The sequence below is a fragment of the Callorhinchus milii genome, unplaced genomic scaffold, assembly GCF_018977255.1.
Source record: "Callorhinchus milii isolate IMCB2004 unplaced genomic scaffold, IMCB_Cmil_1.0 Scaffold2, whole genome shotgun sequence".
NCBI classification, from domain to species: Eukaryota; Metazoa; Chordata; class Chondrichthyes; order Chimaeriformes; family Callorhinchidae; genus Callorhinchus; species Callorhinchus milii.
In genome coordinates, this window is record NW_024704743.1 from 14,155,369 (window position 1) to 14,182,949 (window position 27,581).

The 27,581-nt window shown below is 42.4% G+C and overlaps 1 protein-coding gene across 4 annotated transcripts in view; it reads left to right on the plus strand.

The window, feature by feature from the left end:
- Positions 1-27,581, plus strand: part of LOC103185509 (TPR and ankyrin repeat-containing protein 1) — a 58,039-nt gene that overhangs the window by 12,168 nt on the left and 18,290 nt on the right. For all 4 annotated transcript variants that reach the window (XM_007904049.2, XM_042332591.1, XM_042332592.1 and 1 more), the window contains exons 3-18: positions 946-1,060; positions 1,827-1,980; positions 3,095-3,207; positions 4,055-4,138; positions 4,783-4,921; positions 7,401-7,538; positions 11,526-11,696; positions 11,786-11,956; positions 14,905-15,156; positions 15,278-15,442; positions 16,076-18,865; positions 19,327-19,526; positions 20,699-20,836; positions 22,467-22,607; positions 24,501-24,657; positions 25,289-25,377. In XM_007904049.2, the coding sequence (XP_007902240.1) occupies positions 946-1,060; positions 1,827-1,980; positions 3,095-3,207; positions 4,055-4,138; positions 4,783-4,921; positions 7,401-7,538; positions 11,526-11,696; positions 11,786-11,956; positions 14,905-15,156; positions 15,278-15,442; positions 16,076-18,865; positions 19,327-19,526; positions 20,699-20,836; positions 22,467-22,607; positions 24,501-24,657; positions 25,289-25,377 (5,017 nt within the window). The remainder of the gene's footprint in view (positions 1-945; positions 1,061-1,826; positions 1,981-3,094; positions 3,208-4,054; positions 4,139-4,782; positions 4,922-7,400; positions 7,539-11,525; positions 11,697-11,785; positions 11,957-14,904; positions 15,157-15,277; positions 15,443-16,075; positions 18,866-19,326; positions 19,527-20,698; positions 20,837-22,466; positions 22,608-24,500; positions 24,658-25,288; positions 25,378-27,581) is intronic.

The window sequence follows — 27,581 nt, forward strand, 5'->3', positions numbered from 1 at the left end:
CCAAGCCTGACTTCTCTCCTGGTTGACACATATGGGCAGTACCAGCAGTACCAGCTGGTACTGCCCATATGTGGCCACCAGGAGAGAAGTCAAAGGGACCCAGAACAGAAACCCTGGCTGTTATTTTCCCCCTCCCTACCCCAGGGAAGGCTAGAGCCAAGTTATCTTGCCTTAGACCAGAAAACTCAACAAGGGCTAGGATTCTTAACAATAAGCTCCTTCTCTGTAAGATGTAATTCTATCCATTACGTTGTTGGGACTGCCTGTCCTCCCTCCTCTCCACCCCACCTAGTGTAAGGCATTCTATGATTTTGTTGCCAAGCAAACAGCAGCATCTCTAACTGTGCAGGTAGTGAATTCCAGGTTAAATTCATGCTCTGTGTTGAATTAAGTGATTTCAGCTGAATACTGTGACCTTGCTCCAAGAGTGAGGAATGGGTTGTTTTGTCTCAGTCTAAAGACACGGTGAGTAGTGTTATGAGCAATGGAAACTACAATCACAAGCTTCTACGAGATAGTCCAGCCATATAGGTAGGAATTTGAGCACAGAGATGTGGAGTTGTTCTGATGTGTTTAAGTTTTACCCTGTGACGCATCTATCCCTACTGTGTGCTGAACTGTAGAAATGGTGTTTGGGATTATCATCTACCCCAGAGAAACATATGAGCTCCCTGAATAAAACAATGGATGCAAGATTTATATAGCACCTTTCATGTCAATGTGCTTCACTCAACTGCCTGGGAGTTGAGCTGGGGTGGCCTGGATGTCCAAGTTCCTTCAGCTCACTGGATCGCCTCCCTCCAGATCACCTCGCCTATTGCCTATCGCCCCCCCCCCCCCCCCCAATTACAGCATCAAGCAAGTTTTTAAATGAGTTCATTGACCTGTCCTGTTCCAGTTGTTGATTATCCTCTGCCTAAAGAAAATTTAAAATTTTATTTACAGTGAATTGGCTGTGTTGTTTTGCAACAAGTCAAATGCCTTGTGTAAGCTGCAAAGATGGCAAGATGCTTTTCACTGTGCAAATTACGCTATTTCCATGGACCCTATGTACATCAAGGTGAGTGTGTATTTTTATACTTATTAAAGTTAGAGATTTACCACTTTAAATGTGACTCTACAACAACAACAAAATTAGTTTTGTGTAGCGCCTTTCATGTTGGGAGGTCACGGAGGGCTTTGAAGGTGAGGACCTGGATCTTGAACTGCATCCTCTGTGTGATGGGAAGCCAGTGGAGTTGGGCAAGGATGGGGGTGATTGGATTGCAGAGCCCAGTGCAGGAGAGGACACTGAGTTCTGGATGATCTGCAGTTTATGGAGGGAGGAGTTGGGGAAGGCTAACAAGCAAGGAGTTTGCATAGTCGAGCCTCGATGTAATGAATGCCTGTACAAGGGTTTCGATGGCCTGTGGTATGAGACAGTGGCGGAGCCGGGTGATGTTATAGAGGTGGGGGAAGGCAGAGCGGGTCATGAGACGGATGTAGGGTAGAAAGGACCATTGAGGGTCAAACAAGACGCAGAGGTTCCGGCCTGGCTTAGTAAGGTGAAGTGTGCATCCTTGGATGACGCTTAATTTGATTCATAATTATTTTCAAAGAGTCAATTATTAGTAAGGATTAACTCCTAACCTCTGAAGCTCCCTCCTGCCACCCTGTCTTTTCCCCGCTCTATCAGTCTTTACATCTCACCTCAAAACCTACCTCCTCCTTCCCCCTTCATCTCCCCTCCGCTTGGCATTCGCCATCGTCATTCTTAAGCACTTCAATATATTGTCCTATGTGAAGGGTGCCATAATAATCTGACATGATTCCTATTTCTGATGCAGGGATACTACTGGGCTGGCATTGCTATATTCAGGTTAGGAAATGAGCAGTCAGCTTGGGAGTTTATTTGTCAAGGATTGAACATCTTGGACTATGACAGAGAACAGTATTGGAATGACATTACAGATTTTATAGTAGGGTTCCTGACTGTGGCTGGTGAGTGGAACGTTACAAGTTATTCTTGCCTGTTAATGGGCTTAACTTTTTTAAAGAACAAAATCTCTTGTTTGATATAAAGAGGTAAAAGTGAGTCAAATATAGTGTAAAGTGGCATTAGAGCATTTGCTCAACAAATTTTTGAGTAAGATTCTATTCCTAAAAATCTTGTCTTCTGATAAATATCACATACATGGATATTCATGGGGAACACATAAAAAATAAGATTTGTAAGCAATTTTATTGGTATTAGTTGTGTTAAGTTATAACTTTCACTTAATTTGAAACATAGTGCTCACTCCCTACAGTATAAATACAAGGTGGTGTGAATGTTCAGGCAATCTCAATCAAAGGGTCTGGCAAAAGCAGTGTGTCGAGTTACAATTTGGGATATTCTGCACTGGCACTTAAAACTGCTTAGCAACACTGCTTAGTAACAAGTATTGAAATCTGGAACTCTCTCCCCCAAAAGGCTGTGGATGCTGGATGCATTCACATCTTCAAGACTGAGGTGGATAGATATTTGTTAGGTCATGTTATTAAGGGATACGGGGCAAGGGTCGATAATTGAATATGAGGTACAGGTTAGCCATGATCTTATAGAATGATGGAACAGGCTCGAGGGGCTGAATGGCCTATTCTTGTTTCTATGCTTCTATTTCATACCATCATGATTTTGGAATGTGAGCTTAGACATGTTGATTTTGCTAAACACACACCTAAGAAATTAATTATTACTTTTTGATAATTGTTCTGATGGCTTTTGTTGCTCACTTTTCCCTCTGTGTTTGTGTCTCTGGGTCATTTAAGTTGACGCCTCCAGTTAGATGCCTTGTACTTAATGCGCATGCTGCGGGAGCTTGGATGATGAGACGCTGTTTCTCTGAAAATGCTGGCAGAAAAACTACTCTTCAAATGACCTTACTAAAACTAAAATAATAGCAATTAGAACTTTGAAACTTTGAAAACGAGTTCTTCGAAACCAGAACTTTACTTTGATTTAATGAGTTTGTGTGGTCTGTATTTTACAATAATAATTGTCTGCCTGCAGAAACCTTAAAATTTTGGGTTCTTTAGTTAAGGAAATGTTTTAACTGCTATCCTTATTTCATAGAAAGTGGCTCTCCGGTGGTTAGAATATATATGAATCATGTGTTGAGCAAACGATACAGAAGCCACATTTGGCAAGTTGCTCTTGAAAAAGCAGCAAAGAAAAACTTGTGGAAGGTAAACACAATTATTCAATATGTATTGATGTTTATGTTTATGTTTATGTTTATGCACATAGTTTGATGGGTAGACAATAGATGTGTCCGGGAATGTGTTTGAATAAGTTCTGAAGTGAATCATAAGTCATGGGAGTAAAGCTAAAGCAATTTGTACTCTGAATCTTATTATCATCATGGACTAGAATTCATCATTTTGTATTGTATGTAATATTCTTTAGTCGTATCAAAACATTACATGCTGATGAAGATATGGAGCGTGACTGGGGTTAAATGGGGATCAAGTGGTGCAGTGGAATGGTCTTTTGACATATTTAAATAATATCCAGACAAATCGGTTTGAACACTCCCAACTGCTGCCTATAAGAATTTTTATATAAAAATCAGTTTGAGTTTTGTTCCAGTTCCTAGTAGACATAGGTTCATAGCTGCCTGTGATTCAGCACCAAATAAGGAATCTCACTGCAAGACCACAGAATGGGAAATGGAAATTCACAGTGGAGGGGGAGGATGTTTTGAAGTGGTGTTGAGGGGAGAGTATATTGATTGTTGCCCTTGTCAAATTGATTATATTTCCCAGGATTAATGTCACTCCCTTTGATAAATACGTTCAACCACTTCGCATCATTATCGACAGCCATACATACGTTCAGCTGCTTTGCCCTGAACTTCTGGAACTTCCTACCTCAATTGCCTATTCCTTCTTTGACCATTGACAATTTCCACTGCAATGCCATCAAAGAGCTATTAAAAATAAAATCTCATTAACCGTAGAAATGCAGTCATTATATTTGGAGTTTCCAGGAAACTGATCAGCATATTGACCTGTTTTATTGTATACTTCCTAGGCTATTTATTTTGTGCTTTGTGAGTTGAAGTATATTCCTGAAAACTACAGCGCCGCTTCGATTTCGCTCAAGGAACTATTTGAGGTATGGGTTTTGGAAATAGAATTGTGCAAATTACAATACAAGTACAGTGTTTAAAAAGGGATATATGCAGCGTATAACGTTGCCAGAGAGCTGTTGACAAAAATCTAGAAACCACATGTTTTGCTCACAAAAGTTGGCTCTTACTAGACCTTGGTTGAAGTGCCACTTGCAATCCAAGATTGGAAGTTTTGCAGGATTGCGAAAAGCCATTGGGTTGGCCCATCTGGCAGGTCTTCAATGTGGGAAAAAGAAATTTGTCACTCTCTGTCTGGTCCCGTTCAGTCAGTTTCTTTATTGAATAAATCTGATTTCCTCTTCAAGGTGCTACAAGCATCCTTCACCCCTCCTTGCCCTTTGTGGGATTTCTTTTGCCCTGTAATGAAGCATTTGAAATTTTAATAGATCACACTGTAAACTTCTAAATGTTGTAGTTTAATTGGTTTTGCATTGTTCATTCACTGTACTGAGTCTTCAAGCATCTTAGCAATTCCTTATTAAGTCAAAGTTGTAGCTAAACATTTGTTGTAATTCATTTCAAGTATTTTGTTAATTTCTTTTATGCAGTTAAAATCCCTCATGCTTCTCTTTCTAAAGATTTGCTTTTCTCTTTATTTGATTTTTAATTGTATTTTCTAATTTCACAGTGGTATCCGAGTCTCAGACCAATCTCCAGGATTACTTTGGTAACAAAACTGTTTCGTATGTTAGTGATTCATGAAGCAAATCTTGATAGTATTGGACCATACCCTCTTCATGCCATCCTCAGACTTGCTCTAAAGGCTTGTAAGTAGTGCTTGTTTCAAATATTTTTTTAAATGTAGGCTTTCCATTATTCAATACTTCTTCACTTAACATATTGGTTAGAGCACTCGACTTGCAAGCGAGAGGACCCGGGTTTGATTCCCGGGCAGGGGGAAAACATTTGACAAGTTTCCTTACTCAACGCGCTTCTGTTTACCGAGCAGTAAGTAGGAACCCAGTTACTTGTTGATTGACGGATCACTTTTACGCGGATAATAATCCCTTTAATAATAAATAAATAATAATTTGGTCACTCAATCCATGACTGTTTGTGGGACACTGCTGTGCGCAATTGGCTGCCGCGTTCGCCCACAAATATACAGTCAATTCACTTTACAGTGTGTTCTGTGAAGCGCTTTGGGACGTACTCCCGACGTGAAAAGCGCTATATCAAATGCAAGGATTATTATTATTATTATTATTATTTGATATAGCGCTTTTCACGTCGGGAGGACGTCCCAAAGCACTTCACAGAACACACTGTAAAGTGAATTGACTGTATATTTGTGGGCGAACGCGGCATCCAATTGCGCACAGCAATGTCCCACAAACAGTCATGGATTGAAAATGACCAATTATTGTTTTTTTTGAAGGGATTATTATTAGGCGTGTGGAGTAAGGAAACTTGCCCAAGGTTTCGCCCTGACCTGCCTGGAAATGACCTCAGATCTCTCGCTTGCAAAGCGAGTGCTCTAACTACTGAGCTACAGGACTCCACAATTCCACAATTCACTTTACAGTATACTCTGAAGCGCTTTGAGACGTCTCAACGACATGATAACCCTATATCAAATACTATTATTATTCTCCTCTGGAAGGCACTGTTTCTGCTAGGTTATATTCACAGCCAATAGAGAACTGAGGAAATATTTGCTTAAAAAGTGCTGGAAATTAAAATTATTTGGAAAATTGCAGGCATTTGGTGCTTTTGAGGTACATTTTACTGCTAACCTACATTTTTTTCATTTTATTGATTAAAAACTAAACATGAAGAAACAACACATATTAGATTGTTGCAAAGAACAATATTAATGCTTTCTTTTATAAATACTGGGTGGCCCACTCAGGGAGGGCACACCAGTTTCCACCCCGCACTACATTTGAAGGTCTGGAGATCTGCCAAAAACCTGCATTGCTCACCAAGCTTGCCAGTGTCCTGACAACGGGGCTATAGGAGGTCACCACCTCCTGCCTCTCGAGACCACCACCACTGCACACAGATACAGGGAGTGAGACACAGGGAGTTTGTGTCTCACTCTCTGTGTCTCACTCTCTGTGTCTCACTCTGTGTCTCAGAGAGTGAGAGAGAGAGACGCGCAGACACGGGGGCGGGTGGGCAGACACAGAAAGAGAGACGTGGACACAGACGCAGAGGGACGCACACGCAGACAGAGAGAAGCACGCACACATGGACAAAGAGAGAGAGACAGACACACAGAGAGAGAGAGAGACAGACAGACACAGAGAGAGACGCGCACACACCGACACACAGAGAGAGACGCGCAAACACCGACACACAGAGAGAGACGCGCACACACCGACACACAGAGAGAGACGCGCACACACCGACACACAGAGCGAGACGCGCACATACCCTCCCCCCTTGCCCCCGGAGGCAGACCCACCCCTCATACAGACCTACATACAGTGGAGAGACAGACACACAAGCAGGGCCCCGGGGTGAGTGAAGCCCATTTCCCACTCGCACCCGGAGCCGCTCCGCCCACAGTAACGTCGTCGAGTAAAGGCTTTTAGGGGAGGGTGGTGTTTATTGCAGATTCTGCAGAAAAACTGCGACCGCACATTTCTATTGGCCCAGGTTATATTCCATGAGTATCAGCGGTCCTCGAGTACTTTGCCCAACAGCATTATTTATGTGTGAGATCAGACAGCCAGGCCAGTGAAGGTCAGTGGTCTATTGAGCAGACTTCCTAACAGAGGACGTGGATGGTGATCAGCATTGAGAATTCTAGCTGTTTTTTCTCTCCCTAACCCAGGGGGACAAAAGTCAATTGTAGCAACCAATTGCTACCTCTGGGTGAAATCTGGTAACTTCTGGTTTGTATAGCTTTTGTATCGCGCCCAGTGATGATTTTTACTTATCAAAAGATCTGTTTCCTATTTTGTCTCAATCTTCCTTATGCACTTCTAGTGAATACTTTACCATTGATGTTCAATACCACCAGTTAATTAACTGCTTTGTCGTCTAGAAAACTTCTTCAGTTGCAGCCTGGAAACCTCAGCAAATAGTGAAATAAATGTTGCCTGCAGGTTTTAAGCTATTATTTGTAAACTGCTACTTCTTGGGTTGCAGAAATGGTCTTAACTGCTTCAATACTTGGCTTTCAGCAAACATAACTCTGGTTTTGTTCTGTCTAATCTAGTTTTAAATTGATACATTGTGTTGTTGATTGGTGTTCTATTGCTACGTTTCACTCAAACACTTTTTCTTATATTTTAGATGACAGAAAACTTCTTAAGTTTATTATTACCCAAAGACCACAACTAAGGCAGAACATTAACCAAACGGATGAAAATGGCGCTTCCCTTTTAAACGTGGTCGCTTCCTATCCCATATCTAGTGGATATGAGTATGCTTGTAAGTAAAAGCTTTAGCAGCAATGATATGAAAGATCAGATCAGAATAGATAATTAAAAAGATAATTTCTCAATGAATTTCTACATGGATCATGTCAAAGTAAAAAGCTATTAGGTAGACAGAAACATGAGACAATTTGAGCAAACTGACACATTGATTTTCCATGAATCCCAACTGCACAAAAGTTGGTTTTGCACAAAAGTCTCTGCAATATAATGGGTTGAATAATTGATACCTGCATAATTGTTGCCACGGCACAAGTAGCCATGACTTGGCTTTCAAAATTCATTTTTGTTGGATTTAGATGTTTCTGGATTATGTTTGGATTATTTGTATCTGATTCTGTTATTTTAGTTTATTGTTGGGTGTGTCATTTGTTTGTCAGTCTGACTTGGAAGAAAAGTAGGGAAAGAAGGTTGATATTGAATTTGCAAAACAATTGTTAAAAACGTGAATCATTTGATTGAAGAATTTGTGTTGGTCCTTACTTCACCTCGGGGTCTTGAATTTAATTAACCCTTACAATCAGTAGCGCTCTTGCCTCAGAGTCAGAACATTGTGGGTTCAAGCCCCTCATTCCTCTCCCTTAAAATCCTCCTCCTCTACCGGCCCCCTAAAACCTCTCCCACCTTCATCTCTGATATTTCAACACTCCTCACATCTCTTTGCCTCTGCTCTGATCGCCTCATCATCCTGGGCGACTTTAACCTACACTTCACCCCTCCTGCTCCATCTCCACAGACTTCTCTTCCCTGCTCTCCTCACTCAACCTCTCCTTACACATAAACTCCCCCACTCACAGTCACGGCCACCCACTCGATTTGGTGATCACCCGGGGCCTCAGTGTCTCGGATGTCACTATTACCGACAAGGCCATCTCTGACCACCACTTCATCTCCTTCACCACCTCCACCCCCCTCCCCACCTCCACCAGACCCACCACCATCTTCTACCGCCCTTGGAAGAAGTTACCCCCACAATCCCTAACCGATGCCTTGGAGTCCTCTGAACTCCTCTCCCTCTGGCCTTCAACCCTCACCGACCCCTCTTCTCCTCTCTCCCTCCTCCACAATACCCTCTCCTCCACACTCGATACTCTTGCCCCCATCACTTCCCGCACTGTCTCCTACTCCCGCTCCTCCCCCTGGTACACCACCCACCTCCGCTCACTGAAAGCCAGGTGCGGGCTGCTGAACGCACCTGTGTCAAATCTGGCCTAACGGTCCACCGACAAATCTGGCTGGACCTCCTCAAAATTTACCGCTCCACTCTAGCCTCGGCCAAGTCGTCCTTCTACTCCAGGATAATCCTGGAGGCGAAGAACAACCCCAGGCTACTGTTTTCCACCACAACCCGACTCCTCCGTCCCCCCCGCCACCCCGCGCAGGTCATCTCCTCCAACCTTCACTGCGAGGAGATGCTGGATTTCCTTGAATCCAAGATCAAGGGAATTCGCTCCGCGGTCACTTCCCCTCCAACATCCACCCACACCCCACCCCCTCCCTCCGACACACCGACTCCTACCCATCCTCCCCTACACACCTTCGTACCCGTTTCCCCACCCTCTGTCACTGAACTCATCCTATCCCTAAAACCAACCACCTGCTCCCTTGACCCCATCCCCACTCCACTCCTTATCTCCCAGCTCCACTTTCTTGCCCCACATATCACCGACATCATCAACCTGTCCCTCTCCTCTGGCTCTGTCCCCATTCCCTTAAAAACTGCCACCATCACGCCCACCCTGAAAAAACCCTCCCTTGATGCGTCGCAGCTATCAAGCTACCGGCCCATCTCCAACCTCCCCTTTCTCTCCAAGGTCCTGGAAAGAGTTGTCGCCTCCCAACTGCGCTCTTTCCTTTCCACCCATTCACTCTTCGAACCCCTTCAGTCAGGTTTCCGTGCTGCCCATAGCACAGAAACTGCCCTGGTCAAGGTCACCAATGATATCCTGACCATCTGTGACCAGGGCTCCCTCTGCCTCCTCGTCCTCCTCGACCTATCGGCAGCATTCGATACGGTCGACCACGCTATCCTACTCCACCGCTTGTCCTCCCACCTCAACCTTCAAGGCACTGTCCTTGAGTGGTTTAGGTCGTACCTTTCTCACCGTCTTCACTTTGTCTCACAAATGGCTTCTCCTCCACCCCCCGCACTGTCTCATGTGGTGTCCCTCAGGGCTCTGTCCTCGGTCCCCTCCTCTTCACCCTCTATATGCTCCCCTCGGTGACATCATCCGCAGACATGGGTTAACTTCCACATGTATGCGGATGACACCCAACTCTACCTTTCCTCCTCTACTCTCAACTCCACGACCACCGATGTCCTGACAGCTGCCTGTCCGACATCGAGTCCTGGACGAGAGACAACTTTCTTCAGCTCAACGTGCGAAAAACCGAGGCCCTCCTGATTGGCTCACGTCAGCGCCTCCGCACCTCAGGCGCTGACACCATCAGCATCCAAGGCTGCACTCTCCACCTCTCAAAGCCAGTCAGGAACCTCGGCGTTTTGTTCGACCCTGAGCTGTCCTTTCTCCCTCACATCCGCACCACAACTGGCACCGCCTTCCATCACCTCCGGAACATCGCCAGACTACGGCACTACCTCACCCCTCACGCTGCTGAAACCCTGGTCCACGCCTTTGTCACCTCAAGGCTGGACTATGGGAACTCTCTCCTCGCCGGCCTTCCCGCCACCTCCCTCCACAAGCTGCAGGTCATTCAGAACTCTGCAGCTCGTGTACTGTCCCGCACCAGGCTTCGCGACCACATCACTCCCACCCTCGCTCGCCTCCACTGGCTCCCCATCCCCCAGAGGATTGATTTCAAGATCCTCATCCTCACCTACAAGGCCATTCACGGCCTTGCTCCCTCCTACCTCTCTGACCTACTATCCCCCTACCTACCTGCCCGTACCCTCCGTTCCTCCGGCTCCGGTCTGCTCCACGTCCCCCGCCCCAATCGCCCTACCATCGGTGGTCGGGCCTTCAGCCTCTCAGCCCCCAGGCTCTGGAACTCTATCCCCCAGTGCCTTCGCCGCTTCCTCCCTCTCCTCCTTCAAGGCCGGTCTCAAAACCTTTCTCTTTGACCGAGCCTTCAGCTCCCCTCTCGACTCTCTTCCCCCTCCTCGCTCCCTCCCTTCCCTACCCTCACCCTGACCATTTCCCCCTGCTCGGGTCCTGACCCAACTGTGCAGCGCCTTGGGACGTCCTCCTGACGTGAAAGGCGCTTTATAAATGGAATCTTGTTGTTGTTGTTGTTCAAATCACCCCATCTAAGCTGACACTCCCAATGCAGTGCTCGGGGTGGGCTGCATTGTTTGTCCTTCAGATGAGCCATTAAACCGAAGTCCTGTATGCCTCTTCAGGTGGATGTTAAAGGCGCTACTCGAAAAGAGAAGGGAGTTTCTCTCTCCTGATGTCCTGGCCAACAAATCCCCCAAATAAAATTGGTCACTCACTCCATGGCTGTTTGTGGGACATCGCTGTGGGCAAGCTGGCTGCCGCATTTTCCCCACAAAATACAGTCAATCCACTTTACTGTATATCCTATGAAGAGCTTTGATATGTGTTGCTGATGTGAAAAGGCACTGTATCAAATTCAGGAATCAGTAATCTTCCTGGCTCAGTTAGTAGCACGCACTCTCGCCTAAGTTGGAAAGTTGTGGGTTCAAGCTCCACATTGGGACCTGGAACTCAGTCCAAACTGACTCCAGTGTACTGCTGAGGATGCTCTGCATGGTTGGAAGTACGATCTTTTGGATAAGATGTTAAACTGTGGTCCCATCTGTCTGAATAGACAATGGATGTTAAAAATCACCAAACAGTAATTCCTATAAAGTGCCTTGAGATGTCCTCCTGACATGAAAGGTGTTCTATAAAATGCAAGAATTATTATCATTATCCCTTTTACTGTCAAATGATTCACTTATTTTTCAAAATTCAGGTAATGTAATAATTTTCCTCCAATTTTTTTTGTTTCATTGTAGGTCAGACTGAAGATGTTCGCTTTCTCCTGCAGTTAGGAGTAGATCCCCAAATTCCTGATAAACTAACCAAGCTTCCAACTGATTATCTGAAGAAATGTAAGAACTTCAAAGCAATTGATGTAATCAACAAGCACTCTGAAACAATTTCAGCCACAGCCAGTGAGTCGGCAGGTAAAGAAAGGGTTGCTAATAACGGCTATCTCCTCCTTCTACAGCAAAATTAGTTGAAAGCTCTTAACGTATATAAAACTAATTTACAGAAGGAATGAATCAGATGGAGGCAAACAGCAGGGGGTGTGCAGCTGTCACATTTGAAGAGGCTACGGCTTGTTTTGTGCAGTTTTGCAGATCAGCAACCAAGAAAGCCTGCAGGAACTTATTATCCCAAAGAGAAGTCCAGATGTTTCTACAACAGTTGTCCACATTCACAGGTTGGTCAGGTTATCTAATAACAAGCAACGGTGCTGAAAAAGTACTTGAAATGGCATTACTCACAATATTTAACTATATTCTGCAGGGAAATCCTGGCCAACAATCCTCCAAATAAAATTGGTGATTCACTTCATGGCTATACATTATTGTGCTCAAATTGCCTGTCATATTTGCCTACAAATATGCAGTCACTACATGTTTACAGTAAAATCCTGTGAAGTGCTTTGAGATGTCCTTAGCCTTTTTGTTTTAAAATTGAAGATGATGCAGAATTGCGAAAATTCTTAAAATGTTATCTTTAATTTGGAAAACGTGTTTTTTCTGCAGCTCATAAAAAGACCAACATCAATTGAAGCAGCGAAGAGTAAGACTATCTTTCTTTGATTATGGGAACACTGATTTTTTTCCCATTCCCTAACCCAGAGATGCCGAGGAGAATATTGCCCAAAACTGACATCCACTAACACAGGCTTGTCCAAAAATCAAACCTGTGAACTTGTGTGCTGCACACCTCAGTGCTGCGTCAGCTGGTGGGTCTGCCCTCTGGTGTTTTCTTTTGGCTGGGGGGGGGCGCTGGACTGTAATTTAAAAAAAAAAGTAATTGTAACTGAATATTTTAAAAGGAACATTTTGAAATGATTTGACGATGGAACTGGTGATGGTGTCCTGACCAACAATCCCCCAAATAAAATTAGTTACTCACTCCATAGTCTGTTTGCAGGTCATTGCTATGCACAAACTGGTTGACGGAAGAACCCAGAGAATGGTGGTACAGGGAATGTCATCAGACTAGGAAGATGTTACCAATGGAGTCCACAAGGGTCTTTTTTTGGGACCTCTTTTGTTTAATATTTTTATAAATGATTAGGAACTAGGAGTCATAAAGCACAGTGGCTACGTTTGCAGATGACACAAGCTAATGAAGACGGTAGATTGCAAAGCCAAACAGAATAGGTTACAGCAGGATTTGAACATACTTGGGAATTGGGCAGATGAAATTCAATGTAGAGAAATGTAAAGTACTTCACGTGGGGACAAAAAATCCAGGAAGGGCCTGTTATTTGAATGGAAAGAAAATAATAGGTATAGAAAATAAAAAGACCTGGGGATCTTGATTGACCATAAATTGAAGCTCTCGCAACAATGGTCTATGGCAGTGAATAAAACAAACCAGATGTTAGGATGTCTCAGAAGATCAATAGCAAGCCAAAATAGTGGGGTAATCCTGCCACTGTATAAATCATTGGTGAGACCGTAATTAGAATACAGTCCTGGTCGCCGCAGTACAAAAAGACTATGGGAGAAATCGAGAGAATACAGACGAGGGCAACCAGAATGATTGAGGGAATGGAGAGACTGGACTATGAGGGGCGACTCAGTAAATTAGGCATGCTCACCCTGGAAAAGAGAAGATTGAGAGGAGGTATGATTGCTGTCTTTAAGATTCTAAAAGGACTAGACAATGTAGATCATGAAACTGTTTCAACTAATCCAGAATAGTAAAACCAGAGGACACAGCCTGCGATTGAAGGGGAGTAAATTCAGAACTAATGTACGGACAGACTAATTCAGTGAGTGAATAGTAAACCTGTGGAACAGGCTCTCTAGGGAGACGGTTGAAGCAGAAATGTTGATTCCTTCAAACGCAGATTAGGAAATATTTATTTTGGGAAATAACATGGGATACAGTAAATAGGTAGGTTGGGACATATGTGCATGCGACCACCAGGAAGGTGGAAGGAGAACTAGGTGGACCTTAGTCTTTTTTTTCATCTACCATTTCTTATGTTCTTATGTAATAATCCTTGCGTTTGATATAGTGCCTTATCAGGTCTTCAAGACGTCTCAAGGGGCTTCATAGAATTTACTGTAAAGTGAATTGACTGTATATTTTGTGGGCGAAACAGGGAAGCCAATTGCTCACAACAGTGTCCCACTAACAGTTGTGGATTGAGTGACCAAATTATTATTTTTTTTGAAAGGATTATTACCCTCAGAAAACTGCCTGCGGCGTTTCATTCACAAAATACAGTCAATCCACTTTATAGTAAATCCTGTGAAGCGCTTTGAGATGTCTCAACAACGTGATGAGGTGCTATATCAAATGTAAGGATTATCTTTAAAAAATGCAAGACCTATAGAAGTACCAAATTATTATTAAACCAAGATTACCTTGTTTTCTTCAGTTTTCCCTCCTTTTGCCAACGTATGCAGGTTTTCAGCACATATCTGTCTGTTACCCCAGCTAGTGTTTCTCTATTTCTTCTAATTGCCTCTCTTGAGATTTTATCTGACCATCGTTCTGATTCATTATTGACAACCTCTCATATAACCGATTATTCCAACATGTACCATCTGAGAGTGCTATATTGGTACTTCCTTCAACATCCTGCTGACTATTCATAATTCACTGTCAAAGATATGGATTAATACAAAAGAGAAAAATCTGTTTTATCATAACCCTAAGATTTTATATTGATACCGTTTTCTCCCAACAACTTGTATTTGCACATAACTCGCCACTCCAAGGAAAAGGGCTCTGTGACGAGTTATCCAGAGTGGCGAGTTGGGAATAGGTATAAACATATAATTAAATGTGGCCAGGATATTGACAGCATGATGACTTAATTGGTAGTAACAAGTTAAAACAGGGTCAAGTTATCAGGCATTTACTGTTCAAAGAATGTGTATTGCTATTAAGATAAACTTAAAGTTGTTTAGTTGTGTGGAGCTGGAGTGATATTTGATTCCATATTTTTTTAAAAAACCTATCTTCAATTTTTATGAAAAGAGGAATACCTAAAACCAATAGTTGGGTTAGAAGATTAACGCTTAGTATGTTGAGACATTTGTGATTTTCAATTGCAATACGAAAACTAATTAGGTTTAGTCAGTGTCACTATTCAATAACCTACCCATGTAACAGTGTTTCCATTTTTGTTTACAGAGATTAACCCAGTCACTGTATGTGAAATTGACAGTAATGTTGCAAGCACCATGATCAAGCAGCTTCTCGATAATCACAAATGGCACGAAGCTTGGCTTTTGCTTCTTGGAGGAGGTAATGGAAAGAGTCGAGGGCAGGGTGGTCTTGTTGTGAAGTGCGACTTCTCAGATGTGGACCTTTCTACTGTCATTGTTAATCTTGACAAATATGAAAACAGAAAGAACTTGCTGCAGAACTTAATAGATCGAGGAGGTAAACTACTTGATATCAGAATTTTTTCTAACGTTTCTAACTTGTATCTTATTACTTCTTGTAGTTTCTTCCAACATTTTTCCTGCAGTATTAATGATCTAATATTCTCTTGCCTTTATAGCCTTGCCTCGTGATGGAAGTCGTCCAATCCGACTGTCTTTGGAAAAGGAGGACTTTGAAGTTGTGCATCTCTTAGTAGCCAATGGGGCAGATCCACATGATATTTCTCTTACTCCAGGAGATTCACCTCTTCATGCTGCCATCTATATTGCTCTGGAACACAAAGGTCATAAGCAGGAACCAAATGTGTTGTCTAATCCTAATGAATGTTTCACTACTTTCTAATGGTTTTCCACTTATTAATGACTTTCTCATAAAATGCAGATCTAAGTTTCAGTCTGCAAGAAGCAATGTACCAGTAATGTAAAATAATTTAAAATGGCTTCTAAAATTCATCATCTGATTTTATCATTTAACTTCCCTTAAAGCTTAGTACTTTGCTAAAAAAAACAGAAAACCATAAAGCCATTCAGGTCAAACAGACGGTCTGTTCGCATTGTATTAATTAAACCAAATAATGACTGCAGATTCTTTGTCATTTGTTGTCTATCAATGAAGATCAACCGTTGATCTGTAGCTGAGCTCTTTTTAACTCCCGGCAGTCTGCAAAATGATTTCACTTTTCATTCACCTCTTTGGTGGTGGGAGGGGTTGTGGTGAAATTTGTTTGCAGTTTAGTGTTGAGTTCTAGTGTTGATATATATATATATACTGTATTTGCATGTGGGTGGGATGATTGAATTCTGTTTGGTTGGATATTCTTAAGCATGATGATGGGTTTCCACATATATCAGACACCTGATACCTAACCCTAACCCCAAAAAAATTGAAATTAATTTTGTTTTCATTCTCTCTGCAGATGAGTTTGGTTTGCACATACTGAAATTTCTGCTGAAGACGTATAGTTCTGACCCCTCTGCATTTCGGTATCTTGATCCCAACTGTCAGGATGTTGAAGGGAATACTGTATTACACAAAATATTCCAGAAACCATCTTCAAGATATAATGAAGAAATAATGGATCTGCTAGCAAAGTATGATATCAAAATCAAAATGAAGAACAAGAGAGGGAAAGAGTTTACATATGGAATTAAAAAGCAAGACCCTCGGCTTCTTATGTGGAATAAGGTTAGGTCACGTAACAGGAAGAAGAGAGAACAAACCGATCAGAGCCAGAAGTCACATTCTTCAAAGCTTGCGCAGAACGTCCAGAGCAGAAAGCAATCCTCTCAGCAGAAGACCATGGCATGCGATAAAGCATCTAATGTTGGTTTGGAGCATCTTAATTGTACCCTTCCCTCTAAACTGGAAAATGAAGCAAACAAAATATTGACGAGAGAAGAAGTCCTGATGTGTGAAATTGCAAAATTGATACAACATGTCAATGCGATTGAGACGCCAACAGAGGTGAGCTTTTCAAAGCCTTTGCTGCCTCATGCAACAATTGAAAATGGACGAACAAATAAAAATGTAGAAACTGTAGTAATGAACAGCACTGCAGATTATTTTAATTGTGACACAGTTTTGGGCGCCCAACAAAACGAGGGAGAGCCAGACGTGACTGACTTACAAGACCTGGATCTTGACAACATGACCTGGGAGATTGAATGTACAGCAGGATTGCTGAAGAAACTTCGTAGCAGAGATGTACCTCAGAGGATGAAAGAAAGAACTATAAATGTAATTCAACAACTTGGCAACGGAGAATGGACTCAGAGTCTTCAGAAGCCGCTCAAGCACCTGAAAAGCCCCATCAAGCTTTTCGAAGCTAAACTTAACAAAGGAGGAAGAATGCTGTGGGAACTCGCAGTAGATTTCTCCCCGCGTTGCAGTGAAAAGCCAGAGAAGATCTTTGAAACGGAGCTGTCCTCTCACCATGCGGAGAGGACCACAGGAAGGGTATACAGTGAGATTATTCGAATTTGGGACATTGTCCTAGACCACAACAAACTTAACCATGCTTTGGACATGGTCCATAGTGCTTATAACAGAGGGTCATCGTGCATTCTCAGGAAAAAGCTTAAAGTGATAAATGAAGTGCCACTTAGTTCCAGTTTAAGCGTCCAAAAAAGGATCCCATTGTTCTTTGTGGAATATGTTGACTGGGAAGAAATGAAAGAGAATTTATTACCTGAATATTTTCCACCTGCTAGTGCAGTGGAGACAGAGTATAACATCATGAAGTTTCATAGCTTCAGCACCAACATGGCTTTAAACATCATTACTGATATAGAGTCTAAAGCTGAATACCCTTTCAGAGTAGGAGAGCTGGAGTATGCAATAATTGACCTAGTCCCTAAGCCGTTAGAAACCATCATTTTGATAGGAAGAAGTGGAACTGGGAAGACTACTTGCTGTCTTTACAGGCTTTGGAAAAAATTTCAGACCTACTGGGAAAAAGCTCAAGAGGTTGGAGGGCCCTGGCTTGTTCGACAACTTGGGTACAGAAGGAAGCCTAAGAAGGAGGAGGAGGTTGATGATGAGAAAGATACTGCAACAGCAGATGATGGAGCAGAGCCCCTTGATGATGGTGATAAAGACATAAACTGTGAGGATGAAAGCTGTAATGCAGAATGTAATGGAATGGCACTTTCTTGCCTGGATAACCACGAGTTGATAACTAGTCAGTCTGACGCACCAATGAATCCTGATGGAACCGACAAACTGGAAAATTTACATCAGGTCTTTGTTACCAAAAATCATGTCTTGTGCCAGGAGGTCCTAAGAAACTTCGTCGAGCTTACCAAATCCACCAAGGCTACCGGCCACTTCAAAGCACCAGATGCTACGGTTCACAGACTTCAGGACATTAAAGATGAGAACTTCCCCCTGTTCATTACCTCGAAGCAACTGATATTGCTACTTGATGCCTCCCTGCCAGACCCATTTTTCCCACGAAATGAAGACGGTAGTCTGAAGAGGAGCATTGTGGGCTGGTCTGTTTGTGAAGATACTATGGTGCCAGATTTAGTAGATGAAGACGAGGAAGATGATCACGAGGATGACTTTCCAGATGATGAACACAAAGCTGCAGAGGGTCACAGCAAAGAACATGATTCCCGCATCTTTGTGACATATGAGGTATTTGCCCATGACCTGTGGCCGAAAATGATGAAAGGCAAACCTCAGTACAACCCAGCTTTGGTGTGGAAAGAGATCAGATCTTTTCTAAAGGGTTCCATTGAAGCGTTAACTAGTCCTCGTGGTTATCTTACATTGGAACAGTATATTAACCTGGGAAAAAAGAGGGCCCCAAACTTCCAAGAAGATAGAAGTGAAATTCACCGTCTCTTCCTCATGTACCAGCAAATAAAATCACAGCGAGGATGTTTTGATGAGGAAGACTTGCTACGCAGCCTGTCACTGCGTTTGTCCAAGTTGGATGAACTACCATGGTCTATTCATGAACTATATGGAGATGAGATACAGGATTTTACCCAGGCAGAGCTTGCCCTGCTCATGAAATGCATTAATGATCCAAATTCCATGTTCCTTACTGGGGACACTGCTCAAAGCATCATGAAAGGGGTAGCTTTTCGCTTCAGTGACTTGCGTTCCCTGTTCTATTATGCCAGTATCAAGCAACAATCCAATGTAAGGGTACCAAAGAGAATATACCAACTGCATCAAAACTACCGATCACATTCAGGTATTACTTTGATAAATTTAATAAAACAGTGTTCAGGTAATGTCTACAAAATCATTTTTGTTTTTAAGACCAGGGCAACGCAGGTATAAGTGTGCAGCAAGTTTGCTACTTGAGAACCCTCAGTTAATTAAAAAATGTAATTAAATTTTTTTTTAATTATTTAAAATGTTTAATGGGATCCTAACCCCTAGCTCGGTTCCAAATCCTTGACTGTCCAGCACCTTGGGACGTCCTTCCAACATGAAAGGCGCTATACAATTGTAATTGTTGTTGCTAAATACCTTTCATAAAATCTTGGCATGTTTACAAGCAAAGAGAAAGGCCATTAGGCCCGAATTCTTGATTAAAAGATTACAATTTACCATTTGGTCTTTTAAGATGTAATGAATTCAAGCGAAATGTAATGAATCTACTAGGTTCTGCTTTTATTGTGTTGATACAAGGTTCTTGTTTGATTTTAGGTATTTTGAATCTGGCCTCTGGAGTAGTGGACCTTCTCCAGTACTACTTTCCTGAGTCCTTTGACCGCCTGCCCAAAGACACTGGCCTGTTTGATGGACCACAACCCTCTCTGTTGGACTCTTGCAGTGTCAGCGACTTGGCTATTTTACTGAGAGGAAACAAACGAAAATCCCAGCCAATAGAATTTGGAGCTCATCAGGTTTCCATTTATCTATGAAAAATTCCTTTCTCTCTGCTTCAGTTGTCTTTGTCCACACTCGTGGCAAGATTTCCTGTCAGCAGCCGAAAAGGCCAGGTCCTCTCAGACATGCAGCTATTTATTGGATAGAATCCAAGAGAGGCCTTGTTGTCCAATACCTGATCCTTCTCTAGCTTTTTCCTTCTCTAGCTTTCTCCTTCCAATTTCTCTTTGACATAAACTTACTCATTTATTTTCTGAATAAGGATCTAATTTGTGATATTCATTAATGCGAAATTGTATTAGAATTCCTGGGCACTCTACTGTGCTTCTCTGAGTTGGTTTGATGTACTTTCGGTTACTGNAAAAAAAATATTCTCTCTTTCTACCCTAACTTGTTCTTTCCCTCCTCAGTCTTACCTTCCTCCTAAGCTTCACACAACGTAAACACTTCTTATTCTCTTCTATTAAATCTTGGTAGTGTATTGCAGCCTTTGGTCTCTCACCAAAAAGCAAAACTTGTGTAAAGGTCTTGATTCCTTGAAAATGATCAGTTTTAAAATACTTGGCAAGAAATTCCACCTGGGCCTAGATTTACATTTCAATACAATTTACATTTGCTTTTCATGCTCGACAATTCCAGCTGGGCACCAGAACGGGAGGAGGGGTGGGTGTTGACTGAAAGTGCAGTCAAAGAGATGTGTTTTGAGGCAGATCTTGAAAGAAGGGAGGGAGGGAGTCTGATGGACCTGGGAGTGGAGTTCCAGAGAGCAGGTGTCGTGACTGAAAGCCAACCTGACAATTGTGGGGTGGATTGAGCAGAGGCCCTGGAATAGGCCGAGCAAAGTGAATGGCTTGGTTGGTAAAGGTGAAGGAGGTTGCAGAGATAGCAAACACTGGAGTTATTTAAATGTGAGAATAGGATCTTGAACTCTATCCTCTGGGGAGCCTTAGGCTCTCGGAGTCTGGAGATGGTATTTCTGTAGTTCTTATAAGAACTTAAATAAAACTAACTTCAAAATTTACCGTTAAAGAATTTGCAAAATTCTGAATAATCTGAAATGATATGTAGATAGAATGAATCTGGATCCATGAGGAATTTCAAGCCAAAGATATATAGGCATTGGCACTTCACACTGTGACTTCTGGGTAAATTGAAGGCCTGACTTATTTTCCTTGTTTTAATCTTGTAGGTCATTTTGGTGGCAAACGAAAAGGCAAAAGAGATGATACCAGAAGAGCTTAACCTGGCCCTTGTTCTGACCATATATGAAGCCAAAGGGTTGGAGTTTGATGATGTCCTCCTCTACAATTTCTTCACAGATTCGGAAGTAAGTTTACTTAAATTCTCAAGCAATTTAATTTTTTAGGCTTACACGAGTTACATATATATGGCTGTTAATTCGGATGAAAATCCTGTTAATCCCAGTAAAATACCACTCTGGTCACTGCTGAATGCCCTCACTCGGGCCTTCTGCGTATCGAGCCTTCAGCCACAAGGGACTCCCAGATGTAGATGGGAGGAGTCAAATTGTGATTGACAGTGGACTCCAGCCATTCACAAGCAGCTGGAGTTGTGCTGTCATTCAGTGGAGGAACAGGGAAGAACAAGGGAGGGAATGGGAGGAGTCACAAAGTCATTGATTGACAGCTGAGCCACCTGTCAATGGCCGAGTCCAAACATTCACAAGTGGCTTCAGTCTGTCAATCACCTCAAAGCCGCCACAAATTGGTCTCCTTCCCATCCAATGGGATGGGCAATGGGAGGGAGGAGGTGCCGCCACTCCTCTGGGGGCGGGAAAGTACTGAACTGTAATTTGCTGCCAAACAAAGATAAATATATTTTATAACAACAATGAAATTACATCTGTATAGCGCCTTTCACGTCGGGAGGATGTCCCAAGGAGCTGGACAGACAGAGTTTCGGACCCAAGCTGAAGATCGGGGAGGGTGGAAGGCAGGAGGGGCAGCAGGGAGATCGAAAGCACGGTCGAAGAGGAGGGTCTTGAGATGGGTCTTGAAGGAGGCACGGGAGGAGTCGAGGCGCAGAGACTCCGGGATGGAGTTCCAGAGGGTGGGTGAAGAGTGGCAGATGGCCCGCCCGCCAATAGTGGGGCGAGCGAGGCGTGGGACATGAAGCAGACCAGAGCCCACTGAGCAGAGGGAGTGAGCAGGGTGGTAGGGGTTTAGGAGGTCGCAGAGGGAGGGGGGAGCAAAACCATGAGGGCTTTGAAGGTGAGGACCAGGATATTGAACTGTATCCTCTGTGTGATGGGAAGTTGGGCAAGGATGAGGGTGATAGGGTCGCAGAGCCTAGTGCAGGAGAGGACACGGGCTACAGAGTTCCGGATGATCTGCAGCCTATGGAGGGAGGAGTTGGGGAGGCCGACAAGCAATGAGTTTGCATAGTCGAGCCTCGATGTAATGAATGCGTGTATGAAGGTTTCGGTGGCCTGTGCTGTGAGAAAGTGGCGGAGCCGGGCTTTGTTGCGGAGGTGGGGGAAGGCGGAGCGGGTCATGGCGCAGATATGGGGTAGAAAGGATAGTTGACGGTCAAACAAGATGCCAAGGTTCAGGACTGGCTTAGCAAGGTAGAGTGTACAACCATGGATTTTACTGAATTCTATGAGTATTTTAACCTTTAATTAGTTAGTTAACATTGGTTCATTAACATTCATTATAACATTTTGTTATACGGTGTTGGCGGAATGGTATTTCGGTTAACCTCAGACACCTCTTAAGTCGGACAAAATGTCCGTCCCTGATGCATCCAGCTTAGCCAGCTTGCACTGTATTTAAAACTTGTAACTAATCAAAAATACTTTACTTATTTGAGAGACGAAATTCCTTGTTTTCTCCACTGTCCTTTTTTTGTTCTTCCTTGTGAAATTGTGATTCAATTCTACAATGTTCTGATATAAAAGCCTTGAGCAATCTCATTTTATGTGTTTGTGTCTTTAGGCTGACAAGGAATGGAGAATAATATCCTCCTTCCAACCTTCACCTCAATCAACAGACCAGCATGCACAGTTACTGGAGCAACCAATAGAAGATATTGTTTCTCAGACCAGACCTCTTGAATTCAATGCAGAACTACACAAGGTGCAATTCGTTTAATTCACTTAATTAATGTGTACATATACACACGCTGACTGCAAATTTATGTGAAGCAAAAAGGTTCCTGTAAATTTTCTAAGGGGTGTGCCTGCAGATACAATTTAAGCTTTGCTACCTGTTGGTTTGCTATTTTTGACTAATTTGTTAGTAGTCATCTATCATTCATTCATTCGTTCAATTTCCATACAATTATTCATCATTCCACGAGAAGCATGGAGATGTCTTTTTCGGCGATTTGCATCCTATGCAACTCACTCGTCTACTTATTTTGAGGCCTTACTGAACCAGGAGCACACTACTGCTTGATTAGACAGAACAAAGTGTGAATTGGATTGGATTGGGGGAAAGAGAAGAACGCTGCATTGTAGCCTGCTCTGTGTGCAGGGGAAAGAGCTGGCCTGAGATTTGAAATTTCTCATCATTATCAAATTTTATACATCATTTTATACAGTCAATTCACTTTACAATATATTTTGTGAAGCGCTTTGAGACGTGTCGAAGACCTGATAAGGCTCTATGTCAAATGTAAGGATTATTATTATCATCATAGCCTTAAAATGTACAAACGTTTAGAATTTTGGAAAATTCTTAAATTTTGTCTTTCTTTGTACGCCAGTATTCTGCAGTACTTAAAAAGACCTGCAGAAGTGAAGGGATGTGGGAATGTGCAAGACTGGAAGGCAATTTGCAGTCCCACTGACCAGTCCTAGGTCAAAAGGGCCTTACTTTCATCTCTCACACCCCTCCCTTGGAATTCTTCACCAAATAGCTGTCTAATTTTCCTTTGAATTTGCTTACAAAATCTGCTTCCACCACCTCCCGTGGTAGGACAACAGCAACCTTGATACAGCAGCCATTTTATAGCAGCCTTGACTTAGGGTCATGTCTTCGAGTGCTTTACAGGGATGAGGTTGGATGTCGAGCTGGTGGGGGGGGAGGAGTGTGCATTGGAAGTGGTAGGATTTGGGATGTATTATATGTACAGTATTTATCACTTTGAATAAAGTTATTGAATATGCACTATCGGTTAACATAACATGTAGGAGCAGGAGTAGGCCATTCGGCTCTTTGAGCCTGCCCCGCCATTCAATCATGGCTGATCTTCTAATCTAACTCCATCTAATAACCTAATGGAGTCCTGTAGCTCAGTGGTTAGAGCACTCGCTTTGCAAGTGAGAGACCTGAGTTCAATTCCAGGCAGGGCGAAACCTTGGGCAAGTTTCCTTACTCTACACGCCTAATAATAATCCCTCCAAAAAACAAAAACAATAATAAATTGGTCATTTTCAATCTACGACTGTTTGTAGGACATTGCTGTGCGCAATTGGCTGCTACGTTCGCTCACAAATATACAGTCAATTCACTTTACAGTATATTCTGTGAAGCGCTTTGGGACGTCCTCCCGACTTGAAAAGCGCTATATCAAATGCAAGGATTATTATTATTATTTATTATTAACCTGACCCTGCCTTATCCCCATATCCCTTAATCTCTTTTGCAATAAGAAATCTATTTATCTCAGTCTTGAATATGTTCAAGGACTGAGTGTCAACAGCCCTTTGGGGTAGTGAGTTCCATACATTCACCTTTCCTATTCTGAGCTTGAATTTGTGCCCTTTTAGATTTTTTTGTTTACCTTGCTAAAAAAAAATTATTAGGGTTCAGTTTACCCCTACCCTTTAGGATCTTGAAACACAAGTTTACAAATGTGGTTGAATGCTGTTACCAGCTACATATCAAATATCTTACCAAATTGTGGATGTAGCACTATTCAGTTGATGAGTGGATTCCTAGTTCTTGTTCCGGTTTGTACTATGCCTCCTCAAAAATGTCAATGGGAAATTCTTGTGACATGTATACTTTCTCTTTGCACATTAGCTCCTGAATGGGGAACTAAAGCAGTTGTACACAGCCTTTACCAGAGCCAGGGTCAACCTATGGATCTTCGATGAAAATAAAGGAAAACGTGGCCCAGCATTTGAATATTTCATCAAAAGAGGTTTTGTCAAAGTTGTTAAACCAGATGAGAACAAAGGTACGAATGAATTTGGCACCAAAATACTCCACCTCCTATTGAAACAAACTAGAATTAATAACCAGTTTATCTTAGTGTTAGGATGTTACCTCTTTACTAGTCTCCTGCTTATGGAGAAGTAAATTTATCTTGTGGGGAAGGAAAGCTTTTGTTTAAATTGGGTGTTGGGTGTTAGCCTGATTCACATGATACCACTCTTGCTTCCCAAGTGAGAAGATTATAGGCTTAAGCCTCACTCATGTCAGATCTTCTAGACTGATACCCTAATGTATTGCTGGGGTTATGTTGCATTGTTGAAGGTGCTGTCTTTTGGATGAGATGTTAAACAGAGTCAAGTGAATGTTAAAGATCCCATGGCACTATTCGAAAAGTGAAGGGGAGTTTTTCCCAGTGTTCTGGCCAACAATTCCCCAAATAAACTTGGGCACTCACTCCATGGCTGTTTGTGAAATTGGTACGTGGGCAAATTTGCTACCACATTTTATCTATAAATTGCACAGTCACTACACTTTACAGTAAAACCTGTGAAACACTTTTAAGATTTCGTCCTGATGTGGAAAGGCATGGTACAAAATGTAAAAATTATAGGATTATTATCATTGAAATAAACAAACCTGTTTTCTACCTGCAGAGCTTGATGACAGCATGTTTGTTAAAACTTCAACAAATGAAGAATGGGTAGAAAGAGGAGATTACTTTGCCAAGCATCAGTGTTGGAAGGTGAGTACTAAATACTGAACTACAAATGTATTTGTTTAGTGTCAGTTCATTCCAATGAGTGATTCTTCCTTATTTGGCATCCTCCACACACTTAGGATATTGCAATTTTTCTGTGGTCATTGGCTTTTTATACAATACCCATATGTGGAGAATACCTACATCAGCAGAATTAAGCAGGTACTACATTTTAGATAATCTCCCTTTTGTCAGAACCATATTTTTCAACTCTTAAAGCTCTTATTGTGAGATTGTAGTTTTCTGCATGGTTCCCTAATTTTGCAAAAAGCCACAAGCTCTTTGTCCTTTGGATGAGACGTTAAACTGAGGTGTATCTGACTGTTCAGGTGGACATTAAAGATCCCATGCCTCTATTTGAAAAGAGAAGGGAATTTCTGCTGGTGTCCTGGCCAACAATCCCCAAATAAGATTGGTCACTCACTCCCCGGCTGCTTGTGAGACACTGCTGTGCACAAATTGGCTGCCACACGTGCCCCAAAATACACAGTCAATCTACTTTAGAAGTATATCCTGTGAAGCACTTTGAGATGTCTTGATTTTGCGACAATGCATTATATCAAATGCAAGGTTTATCATTAAGATCACAGATTGATTATAACTGACTTCACTGGGCAACAAGTTGGTGACCTGATGTTTCAGGGAAGATGCCTAACGAGTAGGAAGTGGAAAAGATTTTTTATGGTTTCCTTCTCCCATTGACGTCCCTTCTACCTCCAGCCTTAGAGTGGGAATAGTCCAGTGCTGCCTGTCCTTTCAGTCAGATTTCAGGGTATGAGGCTTTGAAGGTTAAAATTGGGAAGAGAATACACAGGGCAAACAAAGGAAAGCATCACTCAACAGGTCTCAGATTGAGTCTTGTGCTCAACAGAATTTAAAATTAATGAAGAATAATTTTTACATTTGCAAAAGTGCCTATAACACTAAAACGTATCAAAGTGCTTTACAGATAATGCTGTAAAATTAAGTAACTGTGAACATGACAACCAATTTGCACAACAGTAATTAACTTCAATAGTGTCAACCTGACGTCCATTGTGACTGTTTATCCATTCCCTAGAGACAGATATTGGGGAATGGGTCAGATTCCCAGAGATCCATTTTCTATCAATTGTAAAAATGCACTTTTAAGTAACCCACCAACAAGATACAGTTGATACACTTTACAGTGGATCCTGTGAAGCGCTTTGAGACTTCCTCCCGATGTGAATACTCTACAACAACTACAACAACTTGTAGCACCGTTCATATGGGCTGGCGTTCCGGAGCGCTTGAATACTCTATATCAATTGTGAGGATTATAATTTTTAACCTACTAATTCATATACAACAACAAAAACTTGGATGTATATAGCGCCCTCCACGCCGGACGGCATCTCAGAGCGTTATAAAAGACCTCTCTTTTAAACATCATGCCTCCTTTAGAAAGGGAAGACCTCTGATAAATAAGTCAGTTCACAAAATAGTCTTCTTTGAAAACACTGCAAGACAAATCCAATTTTAAGAACACTAATTGTTCATTCATAATCTATAAAGAAAATGTTTCCTGGTAACTCTGGTGCTCTGCATAAGCCAGACAATACAGAGCATAGTAATACATCTATGTAGAGCTCCCCAACACCACCTTGTGCAGGGTGCTATATAAATGCCTGCTAGTGTTATTCTTGCAGCATCTATGGAGAAAGGAAAGTGAGTCAACGTTTCGGGTCTACAACCCTTCATCAGAACTGGGCACATCTGTTTCCCTTCTTGTGTTTGATGACTTCTCCCTCCCAACTTTCCCCAGTTCTGACGAAGAGTCGTGAACCCGAAAAGTTGACTCGTTTTCCTTTCTCCATAGATGCTGCCTGACCTGCTGAGTGTTGCCAGCGACTTCTGTTTTTGTTTCAGATTTCCAGCATCTGCAGTATTTTGTGTTTTGGTGTTATTCTTGTGGTGTACTTTCGCAAGGCTTTTGACCTTGTGCTTCATGAAGAAACTGGAAGACATGGGAGTACATACTTAACTGTGCCTATGTGATGTTTTTACCCTATCAATGACAATGATAAACTCACTATCATTCAAACTAAAAGACTATGACAGGACCATAAAACCCATTAACAACAACAACAAAATTATATTTGTATAGCGCCTTTCACATCGGGAGGACGTCCGAAGGTGCTGGACAATCAGTGTTTCGGACCCGAGCT